The 13,678-nt window shown below is 37.1% G+C and overlaps 2 protein-coding genes across 5 annotated transcripts in view; one reads left to right on the forward strand and one right to left on the reverse strand.

Annotated features, from left to right (window-relative positions):
- Positions 1-1,465: 1,465 nt before the first annotated feature.
- vrk1 (VRK serine/threonine kinase 1) lies at positions 1,466-10,205 on the reverse strand. 3 transcript variants are annotated; one of them, XM_024273481.2, is made up of 13 exons: positions 10,080-10,205; positions 8,702-8,861; positions 8,565-8,620; positions 8,363-8,432; positions 7,865-7,952; positions 7,662-7,770; positions 6,363-6,455; positions 5,761-5,893; positions 4,557-4,677; positions 4,420-4,478; positions 3,042-3,211; positions 1,815-1,908; positions 1,466-1,743 (listed from the first exon to the last, which is right to left on the reverse strand). In XM_024273481.2, exons 2-13 carry the CDS (start codon positions 8,859-8,861, stop codon positions 1,583-1,585), a joined length of 1,314 nt encoding a protein of 437 aa, XP_024129249.1. In that variant the 5' UTR covers positions 10,080-10,205; the 3' UTR covers positions 1,466-1,582. The 3 variants fall into 3 exon arrangements, with proteins under 3 accessions (XP_024129249.1, XP_024129258.1, XP_024129241.1); XM_024273490.2 differs by having other exon boundaries at positions 1,815-1,905; positions 10,012-10,131; XM_024273473.2 differs by having other exon boundaries at positions 10,012-10,129.
- Positions 10,206-10,323: 118 nt separating this feature from the next.
- si:dkey-288a3.2 (protein phosphatase 1 regulatory subunit 37) overlaps positions 10,324-13,678 on the forward strand; it is a 60,476-nt gene continuing 57,121 nt past the window's right edge. For both annotated transcript variants that reach the window (XM_024273504.2, XM_036209922.1), the window contains exons 1-3: positions 10,324-11,939; positions 12,059-12,337; positions 12,416-12,516. In XM_024273504.2, the coding sequence (XP_024129272.1) occupies positions 12,196-12,337; positions 12,416-12,516 (243 nt within the window). In that variant the 5' untranslated portion in view covers positions 10,324-11,939; positions 12,059-12,195. The remainder of the gene's footprint in view (positions 11,940-12,058; positions 12,338-12,415; positions 12,517-13,678) is intronic.

Genomic DNA, 13,678 nt, shown 5'->3' on the forward strand with positions numbered 1-13,678 from the left:
TTGCTGAGGCTAATAGCTGGAAACGCTGAATTTGATAGCCAGCTAAGATATTAGCTAAATGCCAAATTAGCCTTAAATTAGAAAAAAAAGGCTAAATTAGCTAAAACTGCTAGCATGCAGCTAAATATTAGCTAAACTCCAAATAAACCTAAAAACTGAAAAAAAAAACTAAATTAGCCAAAATAGCAAGCATCTAGCTGAAATATTAGCTAAACTCTTAATTAACTTAAAAACTGAAAATAATGCTAAATTAGCCAAAATAGCTAGTATGTAGAGGAAATATTAGCTAAACTCCAAATTAGCTTAAACAAAAATAAAAAAATAAATTAACTAAAACAGCTAGCATGTTGCTGAAATATTAGCTAAACTCCAAAATAGCCTTAAAAACATTAATAAATGCCAAAATAGTCTAAAAAGCTATCAGAATGCCATTCTAACTTTCAACTTTACTACACTCTGACTCCATTTAATATAAAGTAACGTCTAATCGACTGTTAAATTAGTTGTCGACTATTTTAATAGTCGATTAGTCGACTAATCGTGGCAGCCATATCTTTTATAGTAATTTCCAAAAGATTTAGAGTTTACCAAATATTTTAGCAACATGCTAACGTTTTTGACTAATTTAGTTTACTGAGGAATTTTAGGAAATTTTGGAGTTTAGTTAATATTTCAGCAACATGTTAGCTTTTTTGGCTAATTTGGCATCTACTGATTTTTTTATGCTAATTTGGAGTTTAGCTTCTATTTTAGCAACATGCTAACATTTTTGTCCAATTTGTTGTCTACTGAGGTTTTTTTAGGCTAATTTAGAGTTTAGCTCCTACTTTAGCAACAGGCTAACATTTTTGAGTAATTTAGTTTACTGATGATTTTTAGGGTATTTTGGAGTTTAGCTAGTATTTAAGCAACAAGCTAGCTTTTTGGCTAATGTGGCATCTACTAAAGTTTTTTGGGCTAATTTGGAGTTTAGCTCATACAAGCAACACAATATATATATATATATATTTGCAAAATTGGCATGTATTAGGGATTTTTAAGAAATGTTACTATTTGTTTTTTTTAATTTAGGTAAACCTCAGCACTTTTTCATAGTTCCTTACTGAAATTTCCTTTTTTTTTAGCAAATGTAACATTTTGCAAATAGTTTTTGCATTTTCAGCAAATTAAAGTAAATTGCGTCAACATTTTCATCAAACAAAACATTCACACTAGCATATCGCAGGTAATGCAACTCTTCTAGTTGTTTTATTTTTCAATCACACCTGTTGGATTCAGTTTGTCAACATATTTTTAATTTTATTGCTTTGTTTCAATTATTTATTGGATGATTGTCCTTTTCCTTTTTTCTGTATTTTTTATTGTCTATTTGATTGTCTATTAGTGAAGCTGGGATCTACAGATTTGTTGGTTTCATTCTCTGCTTCAGAGTTTATGTGGAAACATCTTTCTGAATAAAAAAAAGTGACTTTATTTACTTTTTATTTGAACAGCTCTGCCTTCAAAACAAACAAACAAACAAAATTTAATGTAAAAAGCAGTAGAAAGACGGGAGTGCGGACAGTAGAAACCGGCTGAGAATTCACGAGTTTGCCTTCTTCCTGCCTCTGGGTTTTTGGGCGAGACTCGGCGTCGTCTGGGTGCTCATCTCCACCAGTTTGGATTTGGGATTGGCTGGTTTTCTGGGAACTTTCCGGGATGCGGAGGTGACCTTTTTGGGGCTTTCATTGATGCCGTTTACCTCTGCAGATGAAGAGGAAGTTAAACGGATGCCAAAAAAAGAGAACTTTGTTTATTGGAAGGGCTGACTCCACCTTTCTTCTTCACTTCTCTCTTCTTCTTGATGGGACTCTCATTGGAGGCGTCTTCTTCTGGTTTATCTGCTGCGTTCTTTCTCTTTGTCGCCTTCTGGACAAAGAAAAGCGACACAAATGAGGTGGAATTCAAAGCAAATCCTCTCAGATTAGAATTCTTTTTTTCCCTCCTGGATGATCTGCTGAGGAACAAATCCCCCCCTCCCTCCCTCTGTGACGACGCAGTATGAGCCGCGATCCTCCCTCTGCTCTCGTTTCCATTTGTCTCTCTGCGCAGCGCCCGCTGAGCCGAACAGATTGGTGAGATAATTACAAACAAAAATCAGAGCAGAGGCCCGCTGACCTTTCAGGAGGAAACGCTGCGTTCTCGCAGAAATCTTCCAGAAAACCCAAAAAAAAAAAAAAAAAAAAAGAAGAGGAAGAATAAAAGCAGGATCTGCTGGTATGAAGATGAACTTTAATCACAGTCACTTGAACTCTGAGCGTTCAAGTGAATCCTGAGAAAGTCGTCACCTGTTCCAAAATGATCCATGTAAAAACAGGAAGTCTGACTTATCTCCAGCAATCCAGAAAAGCCGCAAATTTCATGAAACTCCCATTTCTGATTTTAAAGGGTAACCAAACCCTAAATCAACTATTTTTGGATGTTTCCCTCTATAAATAGAAATTAAAAGTGCTGAGTGTTGCCAATTTTTCTATAATTAAAAATACACTTGTTTAATTCCTGAAATTATGGTTTAAAACCGTCTGCTGCCCCCTACAGGTCAAAACGAGGCATTACAGTTGAATTTTGCGATTGGTCAGCTCTTGTAAGTCCCAGAAGTTTCAGTCATCATGCTTTCCAGCTGCAGTATAAAGCCCCGCCCATCATTGAACACTCGAAACGCAACCGTCTTTGAGCTCTAACCGCGACGCTGAAAACGGCAGAGCTCACTCTGTTGCTGACGCCAAGAGTGGCGGAGGTCACCCCCCAACGCCAAGAGCGGCGAAGGTCGCCACGGGACACCAAGAGCGGCGGGGGTCGCACCGCTATGCCGAAAGCTGCTCTGCCCCGCAATGCCGGGACTCACATATCCAGAGCACACCTCCTCTGCTAATCCTGCCTCCCCTAGCTCCGCCCCCTTTTTTGCACTTTTCAAATCTGGGCTGAGAGTGGAGTCCTGTTTGGTTACCCTTTAAGGTGTGTTTGTCATTTGATTTCAAACCACCAGGTGGACATGTGCAGACCTTGGCAGGAGGCGGCGCCTCGCCACTGGCGGCGGTGAACTCCAGCCGCCCGTCGTCTTTCTGCTTCAAACTCTTGAGTCCGCTCTGCAGGATGGAGCGCAGCTTCTCGTACTGCGGCTTGTCTTTGTATCCCAGAGACTTCACCTCCTCCATGAACCTCTGGATCTCATCTGCAACATCAAAAAGTCTCAAAACAGCAGAGCAGATGTGGAATCTGTCCTTCCCACGTCGGGTTTTCCTTCAAAATAAGAGTTGGAAGACCTCGCTTGGCTCTCTCCCCGTTGGTGAACTAAATGCAGTTTGTCTGCTTGAACTGAGGAAACAAACCTCGCCTGTCATCCTGATGCGGACTCCGGCTGCAGCGTCAGTTTGCGCTCGCACACAAACATCTCCGCTGCTCGCCGGCGCAGAAGGAAGCAGAGGCGACGTCTCTTCCTTCAGGTTTAAAGAGGCGACGCCACGGTCCCCCAAACAAACGTCAAAACAGCCGTTTGCAGTTGCGGCTAACGCCTGCTGAGCGTTTGTCGGAGGATCTTAACTTCTGCTAAGCAGATTTGGAGTTTATAATTAGACGAGGACGCTTAAAAAAATGGCTGTTATTGTGAAAAAATAGCAAGTTTTACACTTCAGAAAATTTCTTTCCAGCTGATTATTTTTCTCAGAAGTTAGAATAATATGCAAAAAAAATCATAATAATGTAAAGAACAAATCATTATTAAAACCATATTCCAGTCCAAACACACATAATGTGTCTCAGGAAATGTTATTTTTGATTAAGATTGCTAAAACAGTTCAGTGAACTCTCTGAATCCTATTGGCTGATTCGGATAGTTAAAACTACATTTCAATTTTCCTTAAAAAAAACTGACAGTTTCCAGCAAGAAATATATTTGCTGCTTTTGTCAAACAGCTCTACATATTTTTTTTTTCATTTTTTCTTGTTCAACACAAACATCTTGAGAGATTTTAATCCTCAAATACGAGTCAAGATCCACTCGGATGAAAATGTTTGTATTTTTTTATTGTGTATTTTTCTCTAATGATGGAGGACATACACTTAGAAATTTCACTTTAAATGAGCATTTCTGCGTAAAAACAGTCCCGCCCACAACTCAGAGGTGAATTTCAAATGAACTCCTGCCGCTCTGCAGAAACTATGTCCAAGAAAACTACATTTTTTGAAAATCGATCAATTTTATTTATTTATTTGACCAGGAAAATCCCACTAAGATTAGATCTATTTTTCAAGGGAGATTCTGTTTTGGAGTTCACATCTGGTTTTCTGTCTTTTTTATCGAATGTACTTTCACTCCGTGAAGCCAAAAGTTTTCTTCTACTTTTCTTTCTCTGTCTGAGCAGGAAGAAGATTGTCTCTTACCGGGTTTCTCTTGTGAAGGAAAACACTTGGACATAAACTCTGAGATGTTTTCTTGACTCCTGGGAGAGAAAAACACAAAGAGCGTCAGTTTACTTCCACCTGAACACCCCGAGTGAAGCCGCCCGTCTTCGTCCCACCTGATCTTGGAGTCCCTGACGTAGACGGGGTCTTGCAGCTTGTCCTCCCACGGCAGACGTCCGCACAGCCACTGGACCATGCAGTAAGACAGGATCTCCAAGTCGCCGCGCCTGCAGGGAGCTGCAGACAAACCAGGAGGTGACGAGGAGATACAGAGACCTCCACCAAATAACTAAATAACTCAGACAGACTTACATCATTTTTTTAAATAAATTAGTCAATACCAGTTTTTGTCAAAATGCTACACAAAAAAATGGATGTTCAAAACATGTTTTTTCCAACAACTAACTGTAAGTTTTTAGAGACTATTAAAAGTTTTTAAAATAGAAAAAATAATGTTTCCAAACTCTGTATTATTTGCAGGCCTATAATTAATGATAAGGGAGAAAGTCATACATCTAATTTAGCATTAATCACAAGTGTTAAGCTTTTTATTTGTCCCAAACTTTCTCTAGAAATAAATATTAAATCTGCTAAAAGTTTGTCAAAAATTCACAAAAACAATCATAAGCTTAAAAAAAAGTTACATTTTGATATAGAGAATTACTAAATTAGCTTAGTGACTGTTTAATTTTTTTATAATTTAGTGAATGGATGAAATAATACATAATTTGGAAACATGTTTTTAATTTAACAACTTTTTTAGCTTACTTATGGAATGTTTGACTAATTTTACAGCAAATTTAGCATCTATTTTGTGTTCAAAATTTCATTCTTGTTCTTTTTTATTTTGTTTTGTGTGTTTTTTTTACATACCAATGTGGTCTTACGTACTTTTTTAGTAAGTAAATTTGTTTTTAGTAAGTAAACTTACGTTTTTTTTAATTAATTGTAAATAAAATATTTTTTTATTTTAAAAAAAAAATGGGGATTCAAATTGGAAAATCACAGATTTTCTTCTCAACCTTTATCTTATGCTGTCTAAAATGATCAAGTTTGCTCATTTCCAAGGCTGTGTATAACATGAATTTATCCAACACATTTTTACTCCCAACTTGTCATATATGGATGTACGGTTCAGGGGTGTCCCCAACCACCCAAAACGTCAAAAAGTGGCGTTGAGGGAGCCCCATACGTCCATATATGGCAAGTTGGGAGTGAGAAAGTGCTGGTTTATCAGAATAAAGTCTGGAAACCATTCAGCTTGTAAACGTAAACCTGCCGACGCCTGAAGAGTTTCTGGGTCTGCAGACTCGTACGTACAGACTCCTTTATGAGCATCGATGCTGGTGAACTCTATGGTTCCATCGTGGCATTTCTTGGGATCCTCCTTGTACTCTTTAAGGACGCCATCAGGAGCGTATCTGTACGCCAGCCCGTAATCCACCAGATAAACCTGCAACCGAGGCAGAACCGAGACCGGTTACTTTCCAAAAACATGAACTTATCACTTCCAAGAACTGGAGTTCTACTTGGACTTAAAATCTTCGCCCACTTTAGATTCTTTTGTTGAGAATTAAGTGACACAGCTGCAGTCCATCAACAGAAAAAAAAACAATTAACCATAGAGTCCTGAGGGGCTCATTTTTTAGTGTCATTTCAAAACAACTCTTTAATAACAACACAAACAATACATCATTAATCTCCAAATTAAATATCCGCCCCTGCTCCTATTGTGTTAGCTTAAAAAAAAGCAGTTTTCTAATCTCTAAACACACAACTGCACCCACACACACACACACACGCATGCACAGCAGGAGTGAACGGAGTAATGAGGCGGAGTGAGCGTGATCCAACCTGAACCAACACTCATCCCGGCCTCCAGCAGCAGAGCTGCAGCTCACGGTTTCCTGACATGAACCGACCTGGTTGGGGTCGCTGTGGCTCAGCATGAGGTTGGACGCTTTGACGTCGGCGTGCACGTACTCGTGCTCGTGGACGAACTCCAAAATGTCCAGCTGAAATCAGACAAGAGATGTCAATCGAATCTCATTTTCTTATCGCAGATGCTTGCCAGTAGATGGCAGCAGAGATGCTGTCGCTGTAGCTGGAGCTGTTGTAGCGTGCTGCTGTGATTGTTTGGTGCTTTGTAGTGAAGTCTCAGTTTACCAGAATCAGACTTAACAGTGAATAAAGTTTTAAAATGTAATTATGCATGCTAAACAATTACCGTAATGCTTTCAAACAGATACATGAATGGCTAATCTGAAAACCAAAGTAGCTGTACGTAAAAAGAATACAACTAATAGCGGTTTTTAAAGTTGATTTTCTTATATTTTCTTAATCCTTCCTGGAGGTTTTGGTAGATCCACAAACTCATCATGCATCATTTAGATGAGCATACAGGTTTCTGCAGCTTTGAACTCGTATTTTAGAATAACGCAGTACTTGTTTTAAACTATTAAAACTGCATTTCTCTCTTTTTTTTGCTTTAAAGGAATACATGTTATAGATAAAACGGTAACAATATAAATCGGGATAGAACTTTTTCTTGATAAAGGATTGAGCCTATCGTAATAGACTTTTATTTTGAAGGGTCTGAAATTGACACTCGTCAGTTGCTAGCATTTTCTCCTTTATGGCAAGTAAAAGTTAGTCACCGTTTGGTGGGTAAATGTTTGTATCTAATTATCAATGCTTTTTAGTTCTCATTTTGTTTTTTTTTAACCTCTCCACTTCTAGTGTTTGCGAACCAGGTAAACAAACGCACGTGTCCGCTAATCTTCTCCGTGTTTCGTTTAGTTTTGGCTGATGAAGACGTGAAACATCAGGTGATTTTTAACGGGAGCCAATCAGAACTGGAAGACAAACCAGCTGGACTTATAGCAGCAACCAAAAGTTTAATTATAAATGTGTTGATTCGGTGACCGGAATGTAGTATTAGCATGATGCTAATGCTATCGAGCCTGTATGTTGACCAGTTTACAGTCGTGGAATATTTTTTCTGATCAGATTTTTAAGACATGGCGGATTAATACAACAAAATTAATTAAACTCATTCATAAAAACATTTTTTTCATATAATGACAGACCTGAATCCACTGTGTGTAAGCTGATTTGGAAAGAACTATATCGAGATACAAAAAAATTCCACATCTTCAGCCCTAATATTTTGTCAGTCATGTCATCTCCAGTACAAAGTGCTGAGTCATGAATCAACCAACCAGCCGTAGGCCGAGCTGCAGGACCAGTTTTCTGGGGAATCTCTTTCCGCATTCTTCAAACTTCTTCTGCAGGTCTGTGCCGAGTCTGTCGATCACCATGAAGCGATACCTGCCAGAGGTGGAGAGGGAGAATCCTGCTGTTTGTTCTACAAGAAAAACCTCCTGATCTCAGTCCAGAATCCGACTCCAGATCCCGGTCTTACCTTTTCCCTCCTTTCTCGTGCAGACCTGAACCCCAATAACGGGGAACCCCCAGATGCTTCAACTTCTGGGACTTCATCCAGGTCTGAACTGCCAGACAAGCAGAGAAACAAAGACTCAGAGCCGACTAGAGATGCTGGACTCTGAAGACAGACTGTGTGGGTTTGTTTTTGTTTTTTTTAGCGCTGGCCAGCGTGACCAACAGCTAATCTGCTGCAGGGACAAATACATGAATAAAAGATGAGCCTTTGGTTTCTTAGTGATGCTGAAGTTAATTGTCGAGGGAGACTGACATTTGGAATGTTATTATATTCAATGCAGAGCCGCGGCCCCCGGAGCCGGCGGAGCCCGGCTCCCCCTTTAGGCCAGCTGTTATCCTCCGCTCCAACATCATCTCTTTAATTAAGAAAGTTTGCTTCTTTTATTTGTTTGTTGCAGCATCTGATCTGAGGTTACGGTGATGGTGAGGAGTACTGATGAAGAGTGACGGTGCAGCTTACTGAGATCGGGCTTGGCGGCTCGCATGTAGAAATGCAGCTCAGAGAAGAGCGGCCCGTTTTCACTGGGTTCCTGTGGAAGAAAGAAAATAACTGATATGGTCCAGATTTGAATGCAAGAATGTTAATTAAAGAGGAAAATCACAACAAACTAACACAAAAAATGCCAAAAAGTAGAGAAACAAACAACGTTGTAGAGCCTTACCACTTTGATGACATAGGGAGCGTCTTTACCTACAGATTTGTCGGAGTTCTGATCCGCTGATGATGAAGACAGAGAAAAAATTTGGAAACCGATGCGCAGAGAAATGCATTTATCTCTAACCGTGAAGCTTTTCTCACCCAGATATATCAGGCCGAACCCTCCCTGGCCGACTGGAGCTCCCAGCTTCCAGGATTTCTTCCCGGTGTCGGTAAGAACCTCTCCGGGGGGAAACTCCTCGGCCAGCTTCCTCTTCGCAGGAGCTTTGGCTCTGCCGGTCGCTTTGGCTTTAGGGGGCATCTGAGGCAAAAAAAAAGAGGGGCAGAGGAAACTGTTGGAAACCTCCAAAATGGATTTTAAAACACTAAAACAATCTTCTCAGAGTTAAATCAATGAGGTTTCATTTAAGATTCTGTTTTATTGAAAAGTTTATGACAAATCAAATTAGAATACCAATCATTTTCTATTAAATTCCTTTATTTAATCTCAAATTAGCAACAACACAATGTCACAATTTAGCCTACATAAAAAGAAAAAAATAAAACCCAAATAATCAAAATATTTAAAGACAAAAACATAAATAAAATTTTTTGGCATAAAATCTTGTTTAATGAATATGTAACAGACTTTGGACAAATTTCACTTTGACTGAGATGAAAGTGCTACAAATAAAAGCATTTTTTAAAGAATTGTTTTCTAAAAAGCTGGAACGTCTCCAATGCTTATTATTTTTGGTAAATATATAATCAAACTATTTTTGTCATTATGTTAAAGCTCTAATTACGTGTTCTTTTATTGTCATCGGAATATTGGGAAAAATATGATTATATAATAAAGAAATTGTGTGAAGAATACAAATATTTGAATATATTAGGAAATCAAATTATTTTGGAGAAGATCACATTTTTTGCTGTTCCAAAAGTAACGTAAAAACCAAAGAAAAAACAAAAAAAAAAAACTTAACTCCAACAGTTATGATGGAGAACCAGTGGAAATAAGTGAGAAGTCTAATTTCAGGTTCATATAGAGATTTAAAAAGTATTGACAGACTGTTCACTTTACACCTCAAATCTGCAGGTAAACAACCATAAACAAACTTAATAGAACATTTGTGGAATATGTGGAAACACTTGTTTATTATGTGACGCATTTAAAAAAATCCAGAAAACAACTACTACATTCGTGGATTATTTACTAAAACGACTAAACACGAGCTCCAAGCAACACAGAGCTGATCAGCATCACTTATGTGAACGTAATATGCAGCAAACGCCGTTGAAATCCCGCGTCTAGCATTATAGACACGTTAGCTTGAGTGCTAACTGCCTCGTTTTCGATGTGTTCCGTTAAACTGTTCCGTCCTTCCACCAAATAAAAACGAGTTCTTGATGTCCGCCACGATTTCCCGTCTAAAATATGTATGCCTTAGGTGTTAACAACACATACTTACCGCGATATGAATGCTGACGGCTGATTTCGGGATAAAATGTTTACGGAACAAACTTCCCGCAAACTTACCGGCCAGGAAGTTACGTCAGTGAGCCGCGATCGTCTATTGGTGGAATGGCTACCGGAAGTAGAAAACTGAGGAAGGAAAAAAACTTTTCAAAACTGGATCTGTAAATTATTTTAGAACAAATTTTTATTTAATATAATGTCTGACAATTATCCACATTTTGACACAGACAATGAAAAAAAAAAACATTTTTTGCTTTACTTCCTGTGATTATAAGCTATCTTCACAATTCTGATAAATCTCATGATTTTATTAACAAAATTTTGTATTCGTAAAACTAAATTCAGTAATAAAACTCTTAATTTATTTGAATTGATGACCAAATTAGAGATTATATAGACACTATTTCTTACAATACTAATAAAATAGGAATTAATTGATTAATTAATTAATTATCTGATTTATCTTTATACATGACATTTGATTCAATAAAGTTTATTTTTATTGCTTTTGTATAAAATAAAAAAAATGTTTTTTTTTTAAAATGTATTCATGTTCTTTACTTTATGTCATCTACATGTTCTGTACAAAAATAATAATTGTATTATTTTTTTGTTGTCGTTGATATAATTATTATAAATCATTAAAAAATAATTAAATAAATTCCCATCCTACAATAAATAATGTACATAATTTTAAAAAGTGATATTAGCAAAAACATATAAAATTCTAGTCTGAAAGTTTTTTCTTAAGAAACAAAAAAAGATTAAATATTGTCAGGAATTCTTTCAACGAATATCAAATAAAATATTATTTACTTGGCTTTTTTAATTAGTTTTACAACACAAAGTGCCCAAGAAAATTAAATTCACCTTCTCACACACAATAACTTAAAAATAGGAACATAGCAGGAACGATTCTAGAAGACAATCAAAGTGCAGGAGAAACTGTAGCAAAAAAAAAAAAAAAAAAATAGAAATTAAAATAAATTAAACTTTCAATAAAACATCAAAGCTTAAATAAATGTTCTGATCATGAAAATATTCCTAAATGAAGAGAAGAGAAAAATAATTTGAGGTAGCCTATTTACTAACTAAAAAATAAAGAGCACAAATAATATATATTTTAAAAGTCTATTCAAAGTATGATCAATCTAAAAATAACAAACAGGTCTTTAGTCTCTTTTTAAAAGTCTTCAGGGAGCCTATAATACAGAAAAGGCCTCACCCTGGGAGCGATTCTTTAATCTGTACACTGGCCTCAACATGACGATTTGAAGACTCGTTAAAACTAAAGGAATTCAGTTTAAAAAATTAAAAAAATAAAATCCATAGTTACTCCTTTCAAGAGGTCTGTTTTATTTCTTTCAAGGGACTCCAGATAGAAATTAGGCTATAATCTGCCATATTTACATTTCTTTTAGTGTTCATTAATATGCATTGTCCCTTTCTCAATAAAGTTAATGATCAGACTGACGTGCACCAACCAAAATGACGAAAATCCCAGCTGTTTACCTGTTTTTCATGTGCACTTGCACTCGTTGCATTAATAAAATCATCTATTTCTGGATAAAACAAAGATCTGCTGAATTTGATATCGAGTCAACAAAATCAACAAGTCTTTCAGCTTTAAAATGGATGGTCAAATTTCTGATTCCATCAGGTTTTTCATTTTAACATTTTCTAAAAGAATATTTTTGGAGATTTTATCGGAGCATCAATGTCTTCACACCTAAACTAAAGACAGAATATGAAGATGACAAAGACAGATGAAGGTCATCCTTCCTCACACACATTCTGTTGTTGTTTCCAGAATTTGTCCAGTTGTGTTTCTTCATAAAAAGCAGGAGAAACTTTGCTTCAGCAAACATCTCGCTTGCCTGCGCACCCTTGACTCCTGCTGCAAATGCTGCATTAGAATAGGTATGTAAATGTGCACAGTCGTGCCATTTGATACAAACATATCAGGTTTCACCTGCAACCCAGCACACAACTCATGAATAAGATATTGGTTCTTCAGTGTCTTGTTTTTTTTTTTCCAGGTGCCACATCGTGGAGGGAGCTGCTTTACCTGTTTGTGCACAAAGTACAAATCAGAAGAAGCTGAGTGATGTCTCCACACAGGAGAGAATGATGCCAGAGCTTAGCTGACATTCTGTTTGGAGATTTAAAGCCAGAGATGACGCGCTGCAGCGAGCAAGACGAGCATGCAGATGAAGCCAACAAACTGCAGAAGAGGAGAAGCAAAAGTGGAAAACATGTGTCCTTCCCCCCCGATGAGCAGATTGTGTCCAGCTTTGTTGAGGACAGAGACAGAGCAAGTAAGTTTGACGACATCTGCAACTTCTGCGACTTCGAATTCTCCAGAAATAAGACAAACTTGGATGTTTGTGTTTCAGGTGAGCACTGTGTCACCATGGAGGAGGTGCTGGAGGCCTACCAGCAGAGCTGCAGCAAACACCAAGTCCAACCCAAGGAGAGAATCCTGCAGCAGCTGCAGGTACAAAGCCCGACTTCGTTTCCTCTAATGCACATGTGTCAAAGTCAAGACCCGAGGGCCGGATCCGGCCCTCTATGTAATTCTATCCGGCCCTCCAGATTATTTTATTTTATATTTATCAGCGACCCGATGTTATGTAATGCTTAATAAAATTGTATAATTTAGAAAAAAAATTATATTTATTGGGGGTAAAACATTAAAAGTTATTTAAGGTTTAAGGGGATTTATTCTGGAATATTATTCCTGCATTTTTATTATTCATAAAAAGTTGTGGTTTAAAAGTTTTAAAAATTGCTATTCTGCTAGCTTTTTGTACTGTTTGGGCATTAACTAAGTTTTTTTTAGGCTGTTTTAAAGTTTAGCTAATGTTTCAGCTACATGATAGCTGTTTTGGCTAATTTAGGATTTTCTTTTCAAGTTTTCTTAGACTCTTTTTGAGTTTTGCTAATATTTCAGCTAAATGCTGTTCTAGGTAATTTAGGGTTTTCTTTTTAATGTTTGAAGCTGTTTTAGAGTTAGTCTAATATTTACACGCTAGGTGTTTTGGCTAATTTTGTTTTGTTTTTTTTAAGTTTTTTTTTAGGATATTCTGAAGTTCAGCTATTCTTTCAGCTATATATTTTTTAAAAAGACTAAGTTAGCCAAATCAGCTAGCATGTATGCTAGCTGTTTTGGCTAAACTAGTTTTTTTTTTTCTTTTTTTTTTTAGGCTAATTTGGTACATAGCTAAAATTTTAGCTGCCTATAAGCTTTAGCAGTTTAAGCTAACAATTTCAGCATTTTCAGCTATTAACCTCAGTGATTTCAGCTATCAGCTTTAGCATTTTAAGCTATCAATTTCAGCGTTTTCAGCTATTAGCTTTAGCGTTTTCAACTATTAGCTTCAGTGTTTTCAGCTATCATCTTCAGCGTTTTTAGCTATCAATTTCAGCATCTTCAGCGGCGAAATTCAGCTTAAAATACTTACGCTTGCATTATCGCAGGTAATGCTTTATATCTAGTCCATAATTATGTTAAAAAGTTGCGGTTTTAAACTTTTAAAAATGTAGTCTTAGAGTGTTTAATAAATGTTTATCCTGTTTGGCCCGCGACCGAAGGTGTGTTTTGGATGTTGGCGTCCTGTGCGATTGACTTTGTCACCTCTGCTCCATGAAAAAGACCT

The sequence above is a fragment of the Oryzias melastigma genome, linkage group LG22, assembly GCF_002922805.2.
Source record: "Oryzias melastigma strain HK-1 linkage group LG22, ASM292280v2, whole genome shotgun sequence".
NCBI classification, from domain to species: Eukaryota; Metazoa; Chordata; class Actinopteri; order Beloniformes; family Adrianichthyidae; genus Oryzias; species Oryzias melastigma.